Source organism: Manis javanica, chromosome 9 (genome assembly GCF_040802235.1).
Source record: "Manis javanica isolate MJ-LG chromosome 9, MJ_LKY, whole genome shotgun sequence".
NCBI classification, from domain to species: Eukaryota; Metazoa; Chordata; class Mammalia; order Pholidota; family Manidae; genus Manis; species Manis javanica.
The window spans coordinates 59,394,548-59,420,193 of NC_133164.1; the positions used below are offsets into that span (position 1 = coordinate 59,394,548).

The following is a 25,646-nucleotide window of genomic DNA, read 5'->3' on the forward strand; positions in this document are numbered from 1 at the left end:
TATGATCCTCTTGATGTATTTTTGAATTCGGTTTGCTAATATTTTGTTGAGTATTTCTGCATCTATGTTCATCAGGGATGTAGTTTTCTTTTTTTTGTGGTGTCTTTGCCTGGTTTTGGTATTAGAGTGATGCTGGCTTCATAGAATGAGTTTGGAAGTATTCTTTCCTCTTCTATTTTTTGGAAAACATTAAGGAGGATGGGTATTGGGTCTTCTCTGTAAGTTTGATAAAATTTAGCGGTGAATCCATCTGGCCTGGGAGTTTTGTTCTTAGGTAGTTTTTGTTTTTTTGTTATCATTAATCTACTATTACATGCAGAACATTATCTTTACTAGGTTCTCCCCTTCAACAAGTTCCCCCCACAATCCCCATTACAGTCACTGTCCATTAGCATAATAAGATGCTGTAGAATCACTACCTGTCTTCTCTGTATTGTCCAGCCCTCCCCATGCCCCGCCCCCCACACTTGGGTAGTTTTTGATTGCCGATTCAATTTCATTGCTGGTGATTGGTCTGTTTAGACTTTCTGTTTCTTCCTTGGTCAGTCTTGGAAGGTTTTATTTTTCTGGAAAGTTGTCCATTTCTTCTAAGTTATCCCCTTTGTTAACATACAGATTTTCATAGTATTCTCTAATGATTCTTTGTATCCATCGTCGTGATTTTTCCGTTCTCATTTCTTATTCTGTTTATGTGTGTAGATTCTCTTTTTTCTTAATAAGTTTGGCTACGGATTTATCTATTTTGTTTATTTTCTCAAGAACCAGCTCTTGTTTTCATTAACTTTTCTGTATTGTTGTATTTTTCTCAATTTTACTTATTTCTTCTCTGATCTTTATTATGTCCCCCCTTCTGCTGACTTTGGGCTTCATTTGTTCTTCTTTTTCCAGTTACAATAATTGTAAATTTAGACTATTCATTTGGGGTTGTTCTTCCTTCTTTAAATAGGCCTGGATTGCTATATACTTTCCTCTTAGAACTGCCTCAATATATTGCTTGATCTCTGTTTTAATTTGATCATTGTTCCATTGATTATTTAGGAGCATGTTAAGCTTCCATGTGTTTGTAAGTCTTTTTGTTTTCTTTGTACAATTTATTTCTAGTTTTATACCCTTGTGATCTGAGAAGTTGGTTGGCACAATTTCAATCTTTTTGAATTTACTGAGGCTCTTTTTGTGGCCTAGTATGTTGTCTATTCTTGAAAGTGTTCTATATGCACTTGAAAAGAATGTGTATTCTGCTTCTTTTGGGTGGAGAGTTCTGTAGATGTCTGTTAGGTCCATCTTTTCTAATGTGTTGTTCAATGTCCATGTCTCCTTCCTTATTTTCTGTCTGATTGATCTGTCCTTTGGAGTGAATGGAGTGCTGAAGTCTCCTAGAATGAATGCACTACATTCTATTACCTCTTTTAATTCTGTTAGCATTTGTTTCACATGTCAGTGCTCCTGTGTTGGGTGCATAGATATTTATCATGGTTCACCGTCTTGTTGGACTGACTCCTTTATCATTATGTAAAGTCCTTCTTTGTCTCTGTGACATTGTTTGGAAGTCTATTTTGTCTGTAACAAGTACTGCAGCTCCTGCTTTTTTCTCCCTATTAGTTGCATGAAATATCTTTCTCCATCCCTTCATTATTAGTCTGTGTATGTCTTTGGGTTTAAAGTGAGTCTCTTGTAGGTGGCATATAGGTGGGTCTTATTTTTTATCCATTCAGTGACTCTGTGTCTTTTGATTGGTGCATTCAGCCCATTTATATTTAGGATGATTATCAATAGGTATGTATTCATTGCCATTGCAGGCTTTGGATTCGTGGTTAACGAAGGTTCAAGGGTAACTTCCTTACTATCTAACGGTCTAACTTAACTCACTTAGTATGCTATTACAAATACAATCTAAAGGTTCCTTTTCTTCATCCTCCATTCTTTATATATTAGGTACCATATTCTGTACTCTTTGTTTATCCATTTTTATTACCTGTGGTGAGTGACAGCTATTTAACCTTAGGAATGCTTCCATCTATAGAAGCCCCTCCAAAATACACCATAGAGATGGTTTGTCAGAGGTAAATTCTCTCAGCTTTTGTTTATCTGGAAATTGTTTAATCCCTCCTTCAAATTTAAATGATAATCTTGCCGGACAAAGTATTCTTGGTTCGAGGCCCTTCTGCTTCATTGTATTAAATATATCTTGCCACTCCCTTCTGGCCTGTAAGGTTTCTGCTGAGAAGTCTGATGATAGCCTGATGGTTTTCCTTTGTATGTGATCTTATTTCTCTCTCTGGCTGCTTTTAATAGTCTGTCCTTATCCTTGATCTTTGCCATCTTAATCACTATATGTCCTGGTGTTGTCCTCCTTGGGTCCCTTGTGTTGGGAGATCTGTGTACCTCCATGGCTTGAGAGACTATCTCCTTCCCCATATTGGGGAAGTTTTAATAAATTACTTCCTCAAACACACTTTCTATCTCTTTTTCACTCTCTTCTTCTGGTACCCCTATAATACAAATATTGTTCTGTTTGGATTGGTCACACATTTCTTTCAGTATTCTTTCATTCTTAGAGATCCTTTTTCTCTCTGTGCCTCAGCTTCTTTGTATTCTTCTTCCTTAATTTCTATTTCATTTATCATCTCCTCCACCGTATCTAATCTGCTTCTAATACCCTTCATTGTGTTCTTCAATGATTGGATCTCTGTCCTAAATTCGTTCCTGAGTTCTTGAATATTTTTCTGTACCTCCATGAGGATGTTAAATGATTTTTATTTTGAGATCCCTTTCAGAAAGATCCATGAGGTCATTCTCATTTGAATCTTTCTCAGGTGTATTCATAATTTTGCTTTGAACCAGGTTCCTTTGACGTTTCATAATTTATCTGTGGTGCCATCTAATGACGAGAAGCTCTACTCTCTGGAGCTGCTCAGCCCCTGGAGTAATGTCTTGGGTCTCAGGGGTGCAGTGTTAGAGCTTGGAGGGAGGAAAGATCTTTTTCCTGCTTCCTGGCTACTATGCCTGTCTCCACTGCCTGAACCAGTGGGCCGAAAACACAGGTGTAAGCCTCTATGCTTTGAGTTTGTAGCTGCCATAGGCGGGACTTCCTTCTTATGGCCTGACACCAGGGCAGGGGTTGCCAATTTGCAAGCCTAAGCCATGTGCAGGCTAGCCAGGTGGAAGACACAACAGGCTGCGTATCACAGTGGGGTGAGCCTTGGAGCTGTGTAGCCAGCCAGGGGGATGGAGCACCTGAAGATCATTTAAGTTCCCAACCTGCTGGGCAGAGTGCACCTGAACAATTTTGTCTACCTGTCCTTTCTCCTGTGCAGGAAGCTCTGTGCAATCCTTGCCCCTTTAGCCGCCCTCTTGCTATTAGGAAGTCTCTCAGACTGCCCACCCAGATTAGCCAGATATGAATCCCTGTTTTCCACAAGCAGTTGGAATCTCTATCTCTCCAGGTATTCCACCTGTCTTAGCTTTCCAACTGCACTAAATCACCAGAGCACCATGCATTGTAGGTTCATGCTCCCAAAGCAGATCTCCATGGCTATGTGTTCAGCAATTCCAGGCCTCCACTCCCTCCCCACTCTGTTTGTCTTTCTCCCTCTGGTGAGCTGGGGTGGGGGAAGGGCTTGGGCCCTGTTGGGTCATAGCTTAGGTACGTTACTCTCTTCTGTTAGGTCTGCTCTTTTCTCCAGGTGTATGCAGTCTGGTGCAGCGTTCTTTCCTGTTGCTCTTTCAGGATGAGTTGTATTAAATTATGTTTTTGTATTATATGTGGTTTTAGGAGGAGGTCTCTGTTTCACCTCTCATGCCACCATTTCTAATCCCATTTTGCTTCTACAAACTTTTAAAGAATTAACGCCAATACATCTCAAATTTTTCCAAAAATGAAAGAAGGAAACACTTTTTAATGCATTCTAAGAGACCAGAATTACTCTGATACCAAAGCCAGACAAAGATATCACAAGAAAATGACAGACCAATACCCTTTATGAATAAAGATTTCAACAAAAGTCTTCAACAAAAGGTGAACAACCAAGTGCAGCATCACATTAAAAGGGTTATATGCTATGATCAAATAGGATTGATTCCAGAAATCCAAGGGTGGTTCAACATACTAAAATCAATTAATGTACTTCACCAAACATACTGGGTTGAATTGTGTCCCCTTAAAAGATGACTGTTCAAGTCCTAGCCCTCAGTCCCAGTAAATATGACTATTTGGATACAGGGGCTTCACAGATGTAATCAAATTAAGCCAAGCTCATACTGGTTTAGCGTGGGCACTAATCCAGTAACTAGCATTCTAATGAGAAGAGGGAACTTTGGACAAAGAGGCACATAGGGACACACAGAGGAAAACATCATATGGAGATGAAGACAGAGATTGGAATTACACATCTATAAGTCAAGGAATGCCAAGGATTGCTGGCAACCACTAGGAGCGAGGAGAGATGCACAGTATAGGTTCTCCCTGAGAGCCTCCAAAAGGAACCAATCCTGCTGACACCTTGATTCTGGGCTTCTAGTCTCAGGTCCGGGAGTCAGTAACTTGCTGTTGTTTTAAGCCACTCAGTCTATGGTACTTTGTTATGGCAGCTCTAGGAAACTAATATACCATCCTAATACAATGAAGAAAAACAACACATTCATTTCAACTGATGCAGAGAAAGTATTGACAAAAACCCCGTTCTTTTTCATGATAAAAAGGCACTCAACATGGGACAGCTTCAAAATGGAATATCCACATGCAAAATAATGAAGTTAGGCATTTATCTTACATTTATAAACAAAAATGAATTCAAATTAATTAAAGATCTAAATATAAGTGCTAATACAACTGTTAGAGGAAAAATATATTGGTAAGTCTTCATGACCTTGGGTTCGGTGATGGTTTCTTAGCTGTGACACCATGAATAACAAAGGACAAAATCAATAAATTGAATTTCATTAAAATTTAAATTTTATGTATCAAAGGACACTATCAAGAGAGTGAGAAGACACACAGAAGGGAGAAAATATTTGCAAATTATATATATGATCAGTGATTAGTATCCAGAATATATGAAAATAACTCAAGAACAAAAAGACAAGCAACCCTTTTTAAAAAAGGGGCAAAGGACCCGAACAGATATTTTTCCAAAAAAGACATGAATGGCCAAAGAGGATATGAAAAAATGTTCAACATCCTTAGTCATCAGGGAAATGCAAACCAAAATCACAATGAGATAGCACTTTATTCCCACTAGGATGGCTACAATAAAATAAAACTGACAATACAAGTATTGGTGAGGAAAGGGAGTAACAGTAACCCTGTACAATTGCTAGTGGGAATGTAAAATGGAGTAGCTTCTGTGGAACAGTTTGGCAGTACCTCAGTTAAGATACACACTGAATTACTGAGCAATTCCATTCCTAGGTATGGACCAAAAGAACTGACAAATAAAAACTTGTACATGAATGTTCATAGAAGCACTATTCACAGTAGTGAAAAGTCCATCAGCTGATGAATGGATAAACAAATTGTGGCATATCCATACAATGGAATATTATTCAGCCACATAAAGTAATGAAACACCCATCATGCTATGACATGGATAAACCTTGAAAACATTATGCTGGTGAAGGAAATCAGACAAAAACGGCCACATATTGTGTAATTCCATTTATATGAAATGTCCAGAATAGGCAAATCTAGACACCAAAAGTAGTTTAGTAGTTGTGGTTACCAGGGGATAAGGGAAAATGAGGAAAAATTGTTTAATAGGTACAGGGTTTCCTTTGGGGTGATGAAAAGTTCTGGAACTAGGTAGTGGTGACAGTTACCCAACACTGTAAATATACTAAGTGTTGCTGAATTGTACATTTAAAAATGGTTACAATTGTGAATTTTATGTTCATACAAAAAATACATAATTTTATGTTATGTGATTTTTACTACAATAAACTACAATTATTACTTATAAAAAGAGGTACCCCAGCTGGTTTACATTCTTACATGAATGCCTGATGTTTATATAATGCCTATCAGTGTGTTAGGAAATTATATGCTGGAGCCAAATGTGTGACTCCTCTGGTTGCCATTTGTTTACAAGGAAGTTGCTGTGAAGTTTTAGTGAGAAATTCTCTGGCATTTTGTGGTAACTACATAAATAACCCATAAACAAATCTTTCCTTTAAAAAAAGGTTAAATATATTGGAGAAACTAAGCTTCTAAGTTTCAATTCAAAATAAATGTAAAATGTGGTGAAATTTGCAGATAGGCATTACTGGATCAACTCTACTGAATTCACACACTGTACACCCAAAAAATGTTAAATTCATTTTCAGGTTTTAAAATTTTCTCTATTTTTATTTTTATGACTCTTGAATTCTTCTGCCTCTAAAGGTAGTTGCTGATTAGAGGCAACTAATGCAATAGTTGATGAGTCCCTCTGGGCAGCTGGGACCCTGAAAGGCCCTATTAAAGGCTTGAGATGAACCATTTATCATAAGGAACACACTTCTGAATGCAGGTATGAGGAATCAAATCTTTGAATATTATGTCCATCATGGAGTTCTCTCTGCTGTACATATTTTTTTTAATGCTATTTTCAAACCACCCCCAAGCAAGTTAAACAAATGAAACTACCAGTGTCTTCTCTTTTTAGAATGGTCTTATTGGCTGTATCCCTTTATTTACACATGTCTCAGAACTGTGACTTAGAGACTTCTCAAGCATGGTTAGAGGAAGGCAAATACCATGACCACAAATCAAATATTTTTTAGCTCAGAAAACTAAGAATACTTTGCTCTCTACTTTAAACCTGAATGCTTTTTATGAGAAACAAAGAAGCATGCTTTACACATGTATTCATTCATTTCATTTCAAATTCTATTTTGTCAAGAGGGATTTGTGCTGGACAAGGTATTGGAACGCTAGTCTTCTGCTTTGTTAACCTTACTGCTGATGAGGCATGCTGTAAGTCTGGAATGCTTTGTACAATGGGATTTGAAATTGCGGCTCCTGTTACAGTTACATGGAGGTTCCCCAAATAAAAATTCCATCTGTGGAAGTAGAAATAAGACCTTTCCTTTCCTAATGTTCACTATCCCAAACAAATACAAATTTGAACAGCACAATGTTTAGAATATTTTGACACAATATTTGTTTGTACTGACCAGAGACAGGTAGCGTTTTCCTGTTTAAGAAAGAAGGGCCCGACCCTGCCTCTGACAGCTCGTTGGAGTCTAAGGGGCACGCAACTGGCCAGCCCAGGCCCTGCTGCCTGTGCAGGGAGGGAGGATGGATGAGGGAGCAGACAGGAATTTCAGGGTGCTCTAGAAATCTCTAGAACCTCCTGAAATCCTCCATCCTTACCATTATTCTGATTATAAAAGTGATACCAGTGGTAAACTAGGGAAAAAGAGAAGACACAAAGAAGAAAATAAAAATAAAACTCACTTTAGTAATTCCTCCACACAAAGATAACCACTGTGAATATTTGGTGCACATCCTTCTAACTTTTTTTGTGTGTGCATATAGCTATATGTACATATATTTTAGACAAAACTGGGCTTGCATTCTTTGCACACTAGTTTTCAAAGTACTTTTTCACTGAATAATAGGTTTTTAACATTTGTAGCTTTTTCTTACATTAGATGAGCCAATCACAATTTAAGATATAGTCAGGATCATTAATAGACATTACTGTTATTACAACTGCTTTGGTGTTTTGCAATTCAACTCTTCGGGGTCTACCTAGTATACCTAATTGTGGAAACTATGTAGGAAACTATATATTTACTCAAAATTATATGGGAAAATAAATTTTTATTTTTTTATTTTTTATTTTGGTATCCTTAAACTACAATTACATGAAGGACATTATGTTTACTAGGCACCACCCTTCACCAAGCCCACCCCACATCTTCATTCACAGTCACTGTCCTTCAGCATAGTAAGATGCTATAAAATCACTACTTGTCTTCTCTGCATTGCACAGCCCTCCCAACACTATACATGCTAATTGTAATGCCCCCTTTCTTTTCTTCCCAACCTTAGCCCTCCCTTCCCACCCATCCTCCCCAGTCCCTTTCCCTTTGGTAACTATTAGTCCATTCTTGGGTTCTATGCTTCTCCTGCTGTTTTGTTCCTTCAGTTTTCTTTTGTTTTTATACTCCACATATGAGTGAAATCATTTGGTACTTGTCTTTCTCCACCTGGCTTATTTCACTAAGCATAATACCCTCTAGCTCCATCCATGTTGTTGCGAATGGTAGGATTTGTTTTTTTTCTTATGACTGAGTAATATGCCATTGTGTATATGTACCACATTTCCTTATCCATTCATCAACTGATGGACATTTAGGTTGATTCCATATCTTGGCTATTGTAAACAGTGAAGCGATAAACATAGGGGTGCATCTGTATTTTTCAAACTGGAGTGCTCCATTCTTAGGATAAATTCCTAGAAGTGGAATTCCTGGGTCAAATGGTATTTATATTTTGAGCATTTTGAGGAACCTCCATACTGCTTTCCACAATGGTTGAACTATTTTACAATCCCACCAGCAGTGTAGGAGGGTTCCCCTTTCTCCACAACCTCGCCAACATTTGTTGTTGTCTGTCTTTTCGATGGTAGCCATCCTTACTGGTGTGAGATGATATCTCATTGTGGTTTTAATATGCATTTCTCTGATGAGAAGCGATGTGGAGCATCTTTTCATGTGTCTGTTGGCCAACTGAGTTTCTTCTTTAGAGAACTGTCTATTCAGCTCTGCTGCCCATTTTTTAATTGGATTATTTGCTTTTTGATTGTTGAGGTGTGTGAGCTCTTTATATATTTTGCATGTCAACCCTTTATCAGATCTGTCATTTTCGAATATATTCTCCCATACTGTTGGATACCTTTTTGTTCTATTGATGGTGTCCTTTGCTGTACAGAAGCTTTTCAGCTTGATATAGTCCCATTTGTTCATTTTCGCATTTGTTTCCCTTGCCCAGGGAGATATGTTCAAGAAGAGGTCACTCATGTTTATGTCTAAGAGATTTTTGCTTATGCTCTTTTCTAAGAGTTTTATTGTTTCATGACTTACATTCAAGTCTTTGATCCATTTCGAATTTACTTTTGTGTATGGGGTTAGACAGTGATCCAGTTTCATTCTCTTACATGTAGCTGTCCAGTTTTGCCAGCACCATCTGTTGAAGAGACTGTCATTTCCCCATTGTATGTTCTTGGCCCCTTTATCGAATATTAGTTGACCATATATGTTTGGGTTAATGTTTGGAGTCTCTATTCTGTTCCATTGGTCTGCGGCTCTGTTCTTGTGCCAGTACCAAATTGTCTTGATTACTGTGGCTTTGTAGTAGAGCTTGAAGTTGGGGAGCGAGATCCCCCCCCACTTTATTCTTCCTTCTCAGGATTGCTTTAGCTATTCGGGGTCTTTGGTGTTTCCATATGAATTTTTGAACTATTTGTTCCAGATCATTGAAGAAAGCTGTTGGTAATTTCATAGGGATTGCATCAAATCTGTATATTGCTTTGGGCAGGATGGCCATTTTGACGATATTGATTCTTCCTAGCCAAGAGTATGGGATGAGTTTCCATTTGTTAATGACCTCTTTACTTTCTCTTAAGAGTGACTTGTAGTTTTCAGGGTATAGGTCTTTCACTTCCTTGGTTACATTTATTCCTAGGTATTTTATTCTTTTTGATGCTATTGTGAATGGAATTGTCTTCCTGATTTCTCTATTAGTTTATTGTTAGTGTATAGGAAAGCCACAGATTTCTGTGTGTTAATTTTGTATCCTGCAACATTGCTGAATTCCGATATAAGCTCTAGTAGTTTCGGAGTGGAGTCTTTAGGGTTTTTTGTGTATGATATCATGTCATCGGCAAATAGTGACAGTTTAAATTCTTCTTTACCAATCTGGATTCCTTGTATTTCTTTGTTTTGTCTAATTGCTGTGGCTAGGACCTCCAGTACTATGCTGAATAACAATGGGAATAGTGGGCATCCCTGTCTTGTTCCCGATTGCAGAGGAAAAGCTTTCAGCTTCTCGCTGTTCAGTATGATGTTGGCTGTAGGTTTATCATATATGGCCTTTATTATGTTGAGGTACTTGCTAATATTTTGTTGAGTATTTTTGCATCTATGTTCATCAGGGATATTGGTCTGTAGTTTTCTTTTTTGGTGGAGTCTTTGCCTGGTTTTGGTAATAGGGTGATGTTGGCTTCATAGAATGAGTTTGGGAGTATTCCATCCTCTTCTTTTTTTTGGAAAACTTCAAGGAGAATGGGTATTATGTCTTCTCTGTCAGTGTGATAGAATTCCGAGGTAAATCCATCTGGCCTGGGGGTTTTGTTCCTTGGTAGTTTTTTCATTACCGCTTCAATTTCGTTGCTGGTAATTTGTTTAGATTTTCTGTTCCTTTCTGGGTCAGTCTTGGAAGGTTGTATTCTTCTAGGAAGTTGTCCAATTCTCCTAGGTTTCCCAGCTTGTTAGCATATAGGTTTTCATAGTACTCTCTAATAAATCTTTGTATTTCTGTGGGGTCTGTCATGATTATTCCTTTCTCGTTTCTGATTCTGTCGATTTGTGTTGACTCTCTTTTCCTCTTAATTAAGTCTGGCTAGAGGGTTATCTATTTTGTTTATTTTCTCAAAGAACCAGCTCTTGGTTTCATTGATCTTTGCTATTGTTTTATTCTTCTCAATTTTATTTATTTCTACTCTAATCTTTATTATGTCTTTCCTTCTGCTGACCTTAGGCCTCATTTGTTCTTCTTTTTCCAATTTCAATAATTGTGACATTAGACCATTCATTTGGGATTGTTCTTCCTTCTTTAAATATGCCTGGATTGCTATATACTTTCCTCTTAAGACTGCCTTTGCTCTATCCCACAGAAGTTGAGGCTTTGTGTTGCTGTTGTCATTTGTTTCCATATATTGCTGGATCTCCATTTTGATTTGGTCATTGATCCATTGATTATTTAGGAGCGTGTTGTTAAGCCTCCATGTGTTTGTTAGCCTTTTTGCTTTCTTTGTACAGTTTATTTCTAGTTTTATGCCTTTGTGGTCTGAAAAGTTGGTTGGTAGGATTTCAATCTTTTGGAATTTACTGAGGCTCTTTTTGTGGCCTAGTATGTGGTCTATTCTGGAGAATGTTCCATGTGCACTTGAGAAGAAAGTGTATCCTGTTGCTTTTGTATGTAGAGTTCTACAGATGTCTATTAGGTCCATCTGTTCTAGTGTGTTGTTCAGTGCCTCTGTGTCCTTACTTATTTTCTGCCTGGTGGATCTGTCCTTTGGAGTGAGTGGTGTGTTGAAGTCTCCCAGAATGAATGCATTGCATTCTATTTCCTCCTTTAATTCTGTTAGTATTTGTTTCACATATGTTGGTGCTCCTGTATTGGGTGCATATATATTTATAATGGTTATATCCTCCTGTTGGACTGAGCCCTTTATCATTATGTAATGTCCTTCTTTATCTTTTCTTACTTTATTTTGAAGTCTATTTTGTCTGATACTAGTATTGCAACACCTTCTTTTTTCTCGTTGTTGTTTGCATGAAATATCTTTTTCCATCCCTTGACTTTAAGTCTGGGCATGTCTTTGGGTTTGAGGTGAGTCTCTTGTAAGCAGCATATGGATGGGTCTTGCTTTTTTATCCATTCTATTACTCTGTGCCTTTTGATTGGTGCATTCAGTCCATTTACATTTAGGGTGATTTTTGAAAGGTATGTACTTATTGCCATTTCAGGCTGTAAGTTTGTGGTTATCAAAGGTTCAAGTTTAGCTTCTTCACTATCTTACTGTCTCACTTATCTCACTTATTGAGCTATTATAAACACAGTCTGATGATTCTTTATTTCTTTCCCTTCTTATTCCTCCTCCTCCCTTCTTCATATGTTGGGTGTTTTGTTCTGTGCTCTTTTTAGGAGTGCTCCCATCTAGAGCAGTCCCTGTAAGATGCCCTGTAGAGGTGGTTTGTGGGAGGCAAATTCCCTCAACTTTTGCTTGTCTGGGAACTGTTTAATCCCTCCTTCATATTTAAATGATAATCGTGCTGGATACAGTATTCTTGGTTCAAGGCCCTTCTGTTTCATTGCATTAAGTATATCATGCCATTCTCTTCTGGCCTGTAGGGTTTCTGTTGAGAAGTCTGATGATAGCCTGATGGGTTTTTCTTTGTAGGTGACCTTTTTTTTCTCTCTGGCTGCATTTAATACTTAGTCCTTGTCTTTGATCTTTGCCATTTTAATCATTATGTGTCTTGGTGTTGCCCTCCTTGGATCCCTTGTCATGGGAGTTCTGTGTACCTCTGTGGTCTGAGAGGCTATTTCCTCCCCTAGTTTGGGGAAGTTTTCAGCAATTATTTCTTCAAAGTCACTTTCTATCCCTTTTTTCTCTCTTCTTCTTCTGGTATCCCTATAATGTGTATATTGTTCCATTTCCATTGGTCACACAGTTCTCTTAAAATTCTTTCATTCCTGGAGATCCTTTTATCTCTCTGTGCATCAGCTTCTCTGCGTTCCTGTTCTCTGTTTTCTAGTCCATTAATGTTCTCTTGCATCTCGTCCATTCTGTTTTGAAGTCCTTCCAGAGATTGTTTTATTTCTGTATTCTCCCTCCTTAGTTCTTGCATATTTCTCTGCAAGTCCATCAGCATGGTTATGACTTTTGTTTTGAATTCTTTTTCAGGAAGACTGATTAAATCTATCTCCCCAGGTTCCTTCTCAGGGGAAGATGTAGAAGATGTCGAAGCTCTCTGGGTTAGTCTTGTCTGGATTACATTTTTTTGCCTTTTCATGTTGATAGGTGCAATGGTGAGCTATTGACTCATCTGTCAGCTGGGAGAGCCAAGGCTTTCCATTTGCTTCTGGTCTTTCTTTAATGGGACAACTGCGACACCTAGTGGCTTGCCCGGCCGGTATGGAGGAAGCTCCCTTGCTGTGGTCATGGCCAGCCTCAGGCTGCTGCTCTGCTATGGCGGAGCCCCAGAGGGGTAATGGACAGGGGGCTGTTTGGCTGTTTACCTCCGTTGGGGGTCTCAGAGCTGTTGCCCAGGGGGTTAGTGCGCCTGGAGTTGCCTGGAATTTCCAGGTGCTGGACTGTGACCTGGGATGCTTCTATCCAGCTGTGGGGTCCCTGTCCCTTTAAGACTTTCAAAAAGCACTCACTTTTCTTTGTCACAGGGGCACTGGCTTCGGGACCCGCTCACAGGTCTTGCTGTTCTGTTTCCTTAGTTTCCAGCACTGTACGCATGCACTGTGTCTGTGCTCTGGTGTGGATGTCTAGGGCTGGGTGTTTAGCAGTCCTGGGCTCCCTCTCCCTCCCAGATCCAACTCCTCTCCTCCCACCGGGAGCTGGGGGAGGGGCACTTGGCTTCTGCCGGGCTGGGGCTTGTATCTTACCCCTTTCACCAGGTGCTGGGTTTTTGCAGGTGTGGATGTAGTCTGGCTGTTGTCCTGTCTCTTCTGGTCTCTCTTTTAGGATTAGTTGTATTTGGTGTATTTTCAAAAATATATATGTTTTTGGGAGGAGATTCCCACTGTCCTACTCACATCACCATCTTGCCTCTGCCTTGAAAATAACTTTTAAAATATTTCTTCTAATAATGTTCAGAAACTTTAAATAGAGTCTTCACTTTCCTCACATACTACTAAAGACATATTTTTTAAAGTAAGTAATACTATTATAAATATTCAGCACCAGTATTATGAAACTGAGTTAGAAGTAATTTATTTATATACTTGTTTGGTGATATTGCTAAAGTTGGTCACAAATACCTATTGCAAACCTCTATTAACATGTTATTTGAGTATTGTTTATGAACTTTTAAAGAGTAGAAAGGAGAAGGAAAGTTTTAATTACAGGTTTTCACTTTTTTCCTTTGTCTCTGTTAAATAAACAAAAGGGGCACAATAACTTCAAATGAGGACATGATAAAGTTGAACATTCTACACTAAACATAGTTGATAAAACATTAAGCTGATATTTTCTTTTTTCACTTTAGTGTTAAACTTTTTCAGTTTACTGTTCAAATTGTTAGAATAATCATTATTATTAAATGGTCAATTCCTAAATTCATTTGGTCTCAATCTCTTTCCCCATCAGCAGACTTAGATTTGGAACACTGTGCCTAGAGTTGTTGGCCTGGTAAAAAATGGGTTCCTAAGAAAGTGGGTAATTCATGGTTAGCCTGTCACCAAATTAATCTGCAATTCTCCATACTTTTCAGTAAGACCACATGGAAATTGTTCTCAACTAGGATGTTTTTTGCCCTGTATACTTTTTTAAGGTGAATTGTCAAGCTGGCCTTTGAATTCTGGAATAAGCTAGGGTGGAGCTTCTTGTTTTCATGAAAATAGCTATTGTGGCCAACTGCTAGGATCTGAGTGACAGAACGGCACACTCAGGACCTACTTGGCAGTGGCCATGCGGAGTACCAGCAGCTCTGAGAGGTGAACCAAAAGGCACAGCCCCCTCCTCCCCTACACCATCTGGTGTGAAGTGGCAACTTCCCTTTGCTACTAAGGAGGTTAACAGATCTTTGGGAGATCCAAGAGCATAGAAACAAAGATCTCCTGAACTTAATATCTTTGAACTAGACTTTTGACTTTTAACTCCTTCATTTTACAAGTAAGGAAATAGATCCAGACGGATTTGCTCAATCACTGGTGGCAATTTAACCAACACAAAGGCCCAGGTCTCTTGACTTCCACCCAGAGCTTTCCCACCACACCATGTCACTAGCAGAAAAAAAAAAAAAGAAATAGCATGTCATTTAAGTCCTTGAACTTATCAGCAGGCTAAGGAAAATCAGCCACTAATCATCTGGCAAAGACATTTTTAGCAATGTGTTTCACACTTTCTGCACCTTACGGAAAGTGTTTTTGGAAAAATTATTAGTAAAGAACTATGAAGGAACTCTAAGACTCAGCTGATACTCTTTCTAAATAACAAAATATTATTTTTGGCAGGTAAAAAATTCAGCTTATACTTCAGTGGAAGGAACATAGTTAGGGTACAGGGTAGGCCCAGTTTATACACATAAAAGTGAACAAGTAGTCAGCTATTTTTAAATGCACCTACCCATTCCCATGACTAGATGATCCAAATTCTGAGCTTCTCAAAGGATGGAAGTAGGTTATTTCTCTTTTGCCACCCACTGATTACTTCTATAATACTGCATTTCAAACAAAATTATATGAAGCTTATTTGCAACTAGGATGATACATTAAAATTCTGTGGGAGCTTAATGACATGACATACAGCCTTCTACAATTTCCCTAGTTATAAGGATCTTGAGAAAGTCTAAGATTTAGACTGTATAGACCTTTTCCAGTCCTATAGCAGTCCATTTTTCTTTCCTCTAATTTGTGTTTATTTTTTATGAAGTAGTTCTAACAGAGAAGAGCAGAGCAGTAACATACTGGACTTCGTGTTCCCACTATCAACACTACCAAAATCTAAAATTTTTGCCATACTTGTCTTCAGATTTTTTAATAAAGTAAAACATTACAGATATGATTAAAGGCTGTTGGTTACTTCTTCATAATACAATTCTTTTCCTACTCCCTCCCTGAAATGACTGCTATCCTGAATTTGGTATTTATCATTCCCATGAAGGTTTTTAAAATCCACACATGCTGTTTTGCATGCTTTTCCAACTTTAAGTAAATAACACCCTTTTAACATTTGCTTATCCCACTCAGTGCTTCTGAGGTTTATCCACACTGATCCATGTAACTATTAATTTTAACCCATTACTGTATGCTATTGTCTGAATATAGCACAATTAATTTTCCTATTCTCCTATTGATGCCCATTTGTTTTTTTCTCATTTTACGCCTTCTAAACAATGTTGCAATAAACATTTTTGTACATGATTCTTTATGCATATGTGCAAGGGTCTTAGGAAACTACCAAGTAATGATATTTCAGGATTGACGGTTAGGCACACTTTCAATTATTTATTTTGCTAAACTGCTCCCTAAAGTGGTTGTTTCAATTTACAGTGTGTGACAGCCCCTACTGCCCACCAACCTTACCAAAATTTGATATTGTCAGACTTAAACATTTATTTTTGGCAATATGAAGAATGATTGATATTTTAATGGCCATTTTCATGATTACTAGATGAGCATTTTCACCTATTTATTGCCCAATCAAGTTTCCTCATCTATAAATTAGCAACTTGCATCCTTTTCCCATTCTTCTAATGAATTGTTTGTCTTTTCTAAATGATTTGTCAGTTATATTTATCACATTCTAGTCTATCTTTACATTTTATTTAGGATGTCCTTTTTATCAGAAGTTTTAAATTTTAGTGTAGTCAAACATTTATTTTTCCCTTTATGTTTCACTATTTTAAATTCTTTTTAAAGGAATTCCTCCCTCCCCAGCATCATAAAGTTTCCTATTTTGTCTTCTAAAAGTTAAAACATTTTTCTTTTCAAGTGTAAATCTTTACCTATAACTTATTTTTGAGTACAGTGGATAAGTTTTTCTCTATGGATAATCCATTACCCTAGAACAACTTACTGAACAGTTAACCTTTTCTTCACTGACTTGTAATCTCTCCACTGTCAAATATCAAGTTTTATATCTGCGCAGGTTTGTTTCTGGGTCCTCTACTCTGGTTTTTTTTGTTCTATTTATCTGTCTCTGTGCCAACACAATACTGTATTCATTTACTGTAAATTCACAGTAAATCTTAACATCTGGGAGGGTGGATTCCCCTACCTCATTCTTCCTCAAAACTGTAGTCCTACCACACACATTTTGGAATCAGCTTGTCAAGTTCCAGGAACAGTCCTGTTGGTATTTTGCATGTACCTGAATGGAATTTTATAAATTAATTTGGGATTTCAACTGCTTTTTGGATGATAAAGATCTGTTGGCTGAAAGTCGGACTAACATTTTTTTTCTTCTCAAAGCAATAATTACATGCCTTATAAACTGCTATGCCTCCTGTTTATAGACATAAATTCAATCATGAAATATATATTATAAAGCCAATAAAGGAAAAAGCCTGTAACTTCCTGAACCCTTAGTTCTACTCTAGATATCTATCTTAAAGTAATCCAAAATATGGGAAAAACTAGCTGGATACAAAAAAAGATGCTCATTGCACATTACTTACAGTAAGAAAAAATGGAAATAACCTAAATATTAGTGACACAGGGACAGTCAAATAAACTAGAATAAATACACCAAATGATAAACTATGATGCCAATTAAACTACTGGCCCTAAAATCTGTATATACAACAATGAAATAGTGTTCACTTAGAGCATTAAATGATAAAATTAGTTACCAGTTTTGTGTATAATGTGAATACAGCTGCAGAAAATAACATTTTCAAACATGTGGACAGGAAATAAAATTTACTAAAATCTTTACAATAGTTGGGTTAGGAGTATGGAATTGCAGGTTAGATTTCTCCCACCTAACCTACTTAGAAAAAAAGAAATCTATTGTGTACAGTTTCTAGGAGGTGATTTCATTGTATTTGTATTGAAGAAAAAATATTAAAAAGGAAAAGCAGGTGTTATTGGGGTGAGTTTTCTTTCATAAAAAATTAATTTTAGAAACATTTCTAAATAAGTAATAAAAGTAAGCAGTACTTTGGTGCTTCATTTAAGGTTCAAAGAAAGAAAAGGCAGAAAGCAAAGCATTCAAATTCTGACACTCTGGGTTTGGGTTCTGGCTCATTCACTGATTATTTCAGTAACTTTTGGGAAAGTATCAGTCTATTCTGTCAGTTAAAAAAATGAAAAAATTTAGTCACATGGATTAGTCAGCAAACCTTTTCCAAACAAATAAGTCTTCATTAAAGTAACTCTAAAATTTTACCTAAGTCATCCACAACAGAAAGACTGCCTATTTGAATTTTCTCTCAAGCATAGAGAATAAGGATGGAGAGTTTTGCCCTTTGAAACTGCAAACAAATGCCCACATTATTTCTGTAGCCTCCATTTTACCTTAAAGACATGAAAGGCTTCAAACTGAATGTTGGGGCTTTTATCTCGAAGGAGGTTCATCATCAGCTTCAGGTTCTCTGGCTTGCTGATATACTTTGTCATAATGGCAAAGTTGTGTCGGTCCAGGATCAGTTCACCTAGCAGCTACAGAGAAAGAAAGAATCAAAGCTATAATCTACCTGGTAGTAATCGTATTCAAAATATTCTTCTCAGAACTCTTCTCAGTGAAAAAATATGTAATATGTAAATGTGGTTAAGAATGTTGACATGAAAAAAAGCAAGAATCCTTAAGTGCATCTTAAAGCACAGGCATGAAAGCAGTAGTTATTAATCTTTTCAAACAGGTTTGCTAAAGTGAGTGCTGAATGCATTTCTGAATCTTTTTTTTAAAAGTCAGTCATTGTAGCAGCTTAAGAAAGCTCTTTCTGCAGCTCTCATCAAGGGCTAGCTAGAAATGAATTTATTATTTTTTCACCACTTACTTAAATTAACTTGCTTCCTAATGATGTGCTGCTCCTTAGGCACTGAGGTAGCGTAAGAGTAACAAAATGGACTCCACAGTTACCTCCTTTACCTGAATAAATGTACTCAGGGATCTTACTGGAAAAACATGTTAAGTGACTCTTACTGCCCCCCTAATTTTTATGACAAAACCTGAAATATAGCCAAGAAAAAAAAATCACTGACTCTGAATCTAGATGAAGTTTACTGCAGTAAGTTTTTATTAAAGAAAGTAAAGCATGACATTTTCTGGTGACAAATTAATAGTTTCAAAAATGCAGCATTACTCCATGTTATTAATTGAGTGTTTATGGGGGGCCCCACCCCTACCCCCAAATCTATACACTGAAATCCTAACCCTCAGTGTGATGGTATTAGGAGGAAGGGCCATGGGAGGTTAGGATACGTGGGTGGAGCCCTCCTGAATGGGATCAGTGCTCTCCTAACAGGATCCCAGAGAGTTATCAATTCAATGATTGCTATTCCCTCATGATCTACCAGCCATAGGGGAAACAGCTGAAATCTTCTTCAGCTCCTGTCTTTCTCTTGCTCCTCATACCAAATCTATATCCAAGATCTACCAAACATCTGTTTTTAAGTGTCTTAAACAGCCTCCATTCCACTTTTGTTGCCAGTATCCTCATTAAACCTTCACTACTTCTCCTCTGGACTTGAAACAGCACACAAACTGGTCTCTTCTGCCTTCACCCAATCCATTCTGCACACTATGTGAACAGAATCTTCCTGAGCATCAGTCCTATTCATGTTACTAACTCCGCTTATAAAGAGAATGGATAAACAAACAATCCCCGGATTCCTATGGGTTTAGGATGGCATTCAAAGCCCTCTGTGATCAGGAATCATTTCTACTGCTCCCTTACTCAGTCTTCCTCATTCTTTTGCTTCTCTGGCTTTACCACCCTTGCTCCAAATTTTTTCCCTAGTAGTATTATTTAAATATAACTGACAAAACCATATATACTTAAAGTGTGTATCACAGTGATTTGATATATGTATATATTGTGAAATATTTACCACAACCAAGTTAGTTAGCACATTCATCATCTCACAGTTAACTTTTTCTTTTGGTGTGTGGTGAGAATGCTTAAGATCTTCTCAGCAAAGTTTAACTATATGATGCATTATTAATTGTAGTCATTGCTATAACTTAGAGTCTGGAACTTACTCATCTTAAAATTGATAGTTGGTACCCATTGACCAACACCTCCCATTTCTCCCACCCCCCACCCTCGGCAGCCACAATTCTCTTGTTGTTTCTATGAATTTAGCTTTTCTCGTAGGCTGACTCACCTCTATCCCCTCTGTCTTTGTTTTTTCCTAGTTGTACTCCCTTTGCCTTGTTGTCTAGAGGTACTTGTGGACCTCTTTAGAAGGTAGGCTCCTTAACGGCATCTATCAGATCTTGTTTGTGTTTGTACCCTTTACAACCTAACTGTGATATGTGTGGATACCATTGGGGAAATAAAGTCCTACCAACACAGAATCCTGTCCACAAAATGTAGAAAAGAAAAAAAGTAGTTTTATTATTGAATAAACCAACACAGAAGGTAATCTGTGAAGAAGACATTACAAAGACAGATAAAATTCCACTTTATTCACACAGCCAAGAAACTACAATCCATTTCATACATATGTTCTCAACATGAAAGGTAACCAGCCCCCATAAGAGGCCCTGACAGTGCCATTCACTGTGCACCCCCCCTTTCACGGTTTACCCTGAATTCACCCAGTCACTGAGGTAGTTATTTGTTTTACCTAATTGTCTTTGTCTAACTAATAAAGAGATAATCTGACAAGGAAATGGTTACAGCTTGAGAGAAGCACCAAGGTTAAGCTCCCTTAGTGAGAGGGAGATAGGTGTGCTGTCTTCCTTGACATCTGTATTTCAGAAATACCTGAAAGGAAGGTTAGAAGGAAGGAAGGAAGTTAAAATTTAAGAACAACAACAACAACAAAAAACCATTTCTGCGTTGTAAAACTGACAAAAAGCTTCCAAAGATATATATAGGTGTGTGTGTGTGTGTGTGTGTATGTATAAAACTTCTTTATTGAGAAATCTATCTATATGTAGTTATAGCTTCTCTATAGATATACATCTGAAGATATATATTTATATAAAAATATGTAATCAAATATATACATTGCTATATATACAAATATATATATATAGTACATACATACACATATCAAAAGGTCTTTCAGCATCAAAGAAATTTCATTAAAAAATTTATCCTTAAATTTTTCACATGCACACACATTCAATAAACATTTGTTGATGTGGCATTTATGAGTAAAATTTAGATTAAGTCATTTCAATTTTTATTACGTGGGGATGCCTATATAGAAATTCTAATTAATCTATCCACTGCTAACATAATTTTACAGCTTTTCTGAAACAACCAATTGTGTTAAATCATGTGGTGAACAACACTGACTCTTAGAGCCATTAAATATTAATCTATTTTAATTAATACAGCCAATCATAAAATGCTGTACTTCATTATGAAAAAAGTATTATAAAGCAGTATTATACTGAGGAAATGGAAAGAAATTCAAATTTTACTTCTTTACATTTAATTTTCCACATTAACAAAAAGAATAAAACCACATGATCATCTCAATAGATGCTGTAAAAGTATCTGACAAAATTCAACATCCATGCATAAAAATTCTCAACAAAATGGGCATAGAGGGTACATACCTCAACATAATAAAGGCCACATATGACAAACCCACAGCCAACAACATACTTAATGGTGAAAAGCTGAAAGCTTTTCCTCTAAGATCAGGAAAAAGACAAGGATATCCACTCTTACCATTTTAATTCAACATACTACTAGAGGTCTTAAGCACAGCAATCAGACAACACAAAGAGATAAAAGGCATCCAAATTGGTAAGGAAGAAGTTAAACTGTCACTATTTGCAGACAACATGATATTATGTATAGAAAACCCTAAAGACTCCACCAAAAAATATTAGAATAATTGAATTCAGCAAAGTTGCAGAATACAAAATTAATATACAGAAACCTATTTCATTCTTTTATACTAACAACAAATTAGCAGAAAGAGAAATCAGGAAAACAACTCCATTTACAATTTCATCAAAAAGAATAAAATACATAGAAAGAAACCTACCCAAGGAGTTGAAAGACCTATACTCTGAAAACTATAAGACACTCATAAGAGAAATTAAAGAAGACACAAATAAATGGAAATCTATCCCATGCTCACAGATAGGAAGAATACAGCCATGGAGAATATAGTCAATGATTTTGTAACATCATTCTATATTGACAAATAGTAAAGGTAAGGATTTAGTATTTTGGGTAACTGTTGAAATATTGTCTACATGGCAATTCTGTCCAAAGGAATTCAAATATTCAATGCAAAATACCCAAAGTACTTTTCAATGAATTAGAACAATAGTTCTAAAATTTATGTGGAAACCACAAAGGACTCCAAATAGCCAAAGCAATCCTGAGAAAGAACAAGAGAACTGAGGGGATTATGCTCCCTGACTTCAGGCTATACTACAATGCTACAGTAATCAAAACAGTATGGTACCGGCACAAGAACAGACCCATAGATCAATGGAACAGAATAGAGAGCACAGAAATAAACCTATGCATGTATGGTCAATTAATATGTGATAAAGGAGCCATGAAAATAAATGGGGGAAAAGACAGTGTCTTCAATAACTGGTGCTGGGAAAACTGGACACAAGAGAATAAAACTGGATTACTGCCTAACTCCATACACAAAAATAAATTGAAATGGATCAAAGACCTGAATGTAAGACATGAACCCATAAAACTCTTAAAAACATAGGCAAAAAGCTCTTGAAAATAAATATGAGCAATTTTTTCCTGGACACATCTTCTTGGGCAAGGGAAACACAATCAAAGATGAATAAGTGGGACTACATCGAATTAAAAAGTTTCTGTACAGCAAAGGACACCATCAGTAGAACAAAAAGGCAACCTATGGTATGGGAGAATATGTACATAAATGATTTATCCAATAAAGGGTTAACATCCAAAATATATAAAGAACACATATAGCTCCACACTCAAAAACCAAATAACCCAAATAAAAATGGGCAGAGAAGCTGAACAGACACTTCTCCAAAGAAGAAATACAAAGGGCCTATAAGCTCATGAAAAGATGCTTCACACAGCTAATCATCAAGGAAATGCAAATTAAAACCACAGTGAGATATCACCTCATACCAGTTGAGTGGCCACTATCCAAAAGAAAGAAATAACAAATCCTGGTGATGGTGCAGAGAAATAGGAATCCTCCTACACTGTTAGTGGGACGGCAAATTGGTGCAACTGCTGTGGAAAGTAGTATGGAGGTTCCTCAAAAAACTAAAAATAGAAATACCGTTTGACCCAGTAATTGCACTTATAGGAATTTACCTGAAGAAAACAAAATCCCTGATTCAAAATGATATATGTGCCCCTATGTTTATCGCCGCACTGTTTGCAATAGCTAAGATATGGAAACAACCTAAGTGCCCGTCAATAGATGAAAGGATAAAGAAGATGTGGTACATATACACAATGGAGTATTATTCAGCCATAAGAAAAGAAATCCTGCTATTTGCAACAACATGGATGGATCTAGAGGGTATTATGCTCTGTGAAATAAGCCAGGTGGAGAAAGACAAATACCATATGGTCTCACTTATTTGTGGAATATAAAGACAAAGCAGAACAGAAGGAACAAAACAGCATCAGATTCATAGAAATTGAGACGTGACTGTTGGTTACCATGGGGGAGGGGTTGGGATGGGTGGGTAAGGAGGGTGAGGGAGATAAAAGGGCACAAAAATTCTCAATCATAATGTAAGTTGGTCACGGGGATAGTAGCACAGCATGGAGAATATAGTCAATGATTCTGTAATATCATTCTATATAGACAGATAGTAACTACACTAGTGGGGGTAAGGATTTAGTAATATGGGTAACTGTTGAAACATTGTGTTATATATTTGAAACCAATATAAGATTGTGTATCAATGATACTTCAGTAAAAATAAAGTTTTTAAAAATTTCACTTTACAGGCTTCATGCTACATGTAAAACCATGCACAGCAAATAGAAATAATGTTTTTTAAAAAACTCATTGTATCATCAGTTTTATTAGTATTTTAATGAAACTGAACAGCACCACAAAAATCCCCCAAATCTGACCAAGCTTCTTTTGAATTGTAGTCTTTCCACCAAGTAATTAAATGCCAGGCCTCTGAGGAAGATAAAAAAATAAATTCTTAAGCTTTGTCACATGAGGAAAAGGAATTTCTCTGTAATAATAATAATTATTTTTTAATTTTGATATTGTTAATGTACAATTACTTGAACAACATTACAGTTACTAGACTCCCCCTATTATCAAGTCCCCCTGACATACCCCATTACAGTCACTGTCCATCAGCATAGTAAGATGCTATAGAATCATTACTGTGTCCCCACTACATTATGTGTGCTAATCATAATGCCCCCTTTCCCCCTTATCCCTCCCTTCCCACCCATCCTCCCCAGTTCCTTTCCCTTTAGTAACTGTTAGTCCATTCTTGGGTTCTGTGAGTCTGCAGCTGTTTTGTTCCTTCAGTTTTTTCTTCATTCTTATACTCCACACATGAGTGAAATCATTTGATACTTGTCTTTCTCTGCCTGGCTTATTTCACTGAGCATAATACCCTTTAGCTCCATCCATGTTGTTACAAATGGTAGGATTTGTTTTCTTCTTATGGGTGAATAATACTCCATTGTGTATATCTTCTTTATCCATTCATCTTCTTTATCCATTCATCTACTGATGGACACATAGGTTGCATCCATTTCTTGGCTATTGTAAATAGTGCTGCGATAAACATAGGGGTGCATGTCTTTTACAAACTGGGCTGCTGCATTCTTAGGGTAAATTGCTAGGAGTGGAATTCCTGGGTCAAATGGTATTTCTATTCTTAGTTTTTTGAGGAACCTCCATACTGCTTTCCACAATGGTTGAACTCGTTTATATTCCCATCAGCAGTGTAGGAGGGTTCCTGGTCAATTAATATATGATAAAGGAGCCATGGATATACAATGCAGAAATGTCAGCATCTTCAACAGCTGGTGTTGGCAAAACTGGACAGCTACGTGTAAGAGAACGAAACTGGATTATTGTCTAACCCCACACACAAAAAAGTAAACTCAAAATGGATCAAAGACCTGAATGTAAAAACCATAAAACTCTTTAAAAAAATTAGGCAAAAATCTCTTGGACATAAACATGAGCAACTTCTTCATGAATGTGTCTCCCCAGGCAAGGGAAACAATAGCAAAAATGAACAAGTGGGACTATATCAAACTGAAAAGCTTCTGTACAGCAAAGGACAACATCAGTAGAACAAAAAGACATCCTACAGTACGGGGGAATATATTCATAAATGACATATCTGATAAGGGGTTGACATCCAAATTATATAAAGAGCTCACACACCTCAACAAACAAAAAGCAAATAATCCAATTAAAAAATGGGCAGAGGAGCTGAGCAGACACTTCTCCAAAGAAGAAATTCAGATGGCCAACAGACACATGAAAAGATACTCCACATAGCTAATCATCAGAGAAATGCAAATTAAAACCACAATGAGATATCACCTCAAACCAGTTAGGATGGCAAACATCCAAAAGACAAACAACAACAAATGTTAATTATTTTTTATTGACACAGGAATATAAGCACCTCAAGATAGTTCAGGAAAATTCAAAATATGTTTAACAAAACACAGCAGGTAGCAACTACTTTGGAATCAGAAAATAGTCTAGTTTAATATTGTTTATTACTTACAGAATACTGTAAGGAAATATGCTGTTATAATAAACTAGCCTCTCATTTCCCAAAGTTATGAAATGTTTATGAATGAAATATTACAGAATCCGGACATATAAACATGGTTATGTCAGAATAGAACATACTGCTACCACCCTGAGTTCTCAAAGGGAAAAGCCAACACTGCAGCAGCAGTGCTCTCCAAAACAATGTTTTTCTACTGAAAAAAAGAATAAGCAATATTTAATGAGCCCTTTCCTTGAATAAGTGTTACAATTTTAGCAATGCTTCCACCATTCACAAAAAGCCAACTCTTCAGTAAGCATTTGAAGAATT

General features: G+C 36.9%; 1 protein-coding gene across 14 annotated transcripts in view; it reads right to left on the reverse strand.

The window, feature by feature from the left end:
* The window catches only part of CAB39L (calcium binding protein 39 like), a 215,585-nt gene that overhangs the window by 68,962 nt on the left and 120,977 nt on the right, over positions 1–25,646 (reverse strand). For 12 of the 14 annotated variants that reach the window (XM_073212677.1, XM_073212675.1, XM_073212673.1 and 9 more), the window contains one exon: positions 17,963–18,106. In XM_073212677.1, coding sequence (XP_073068778.1) covers positions 17,963–18,106 — 144 coding nt within the window. The other 2 variants (XM_037025834.2, XM_037025826.2) reach the window with 2 other exon arrangements.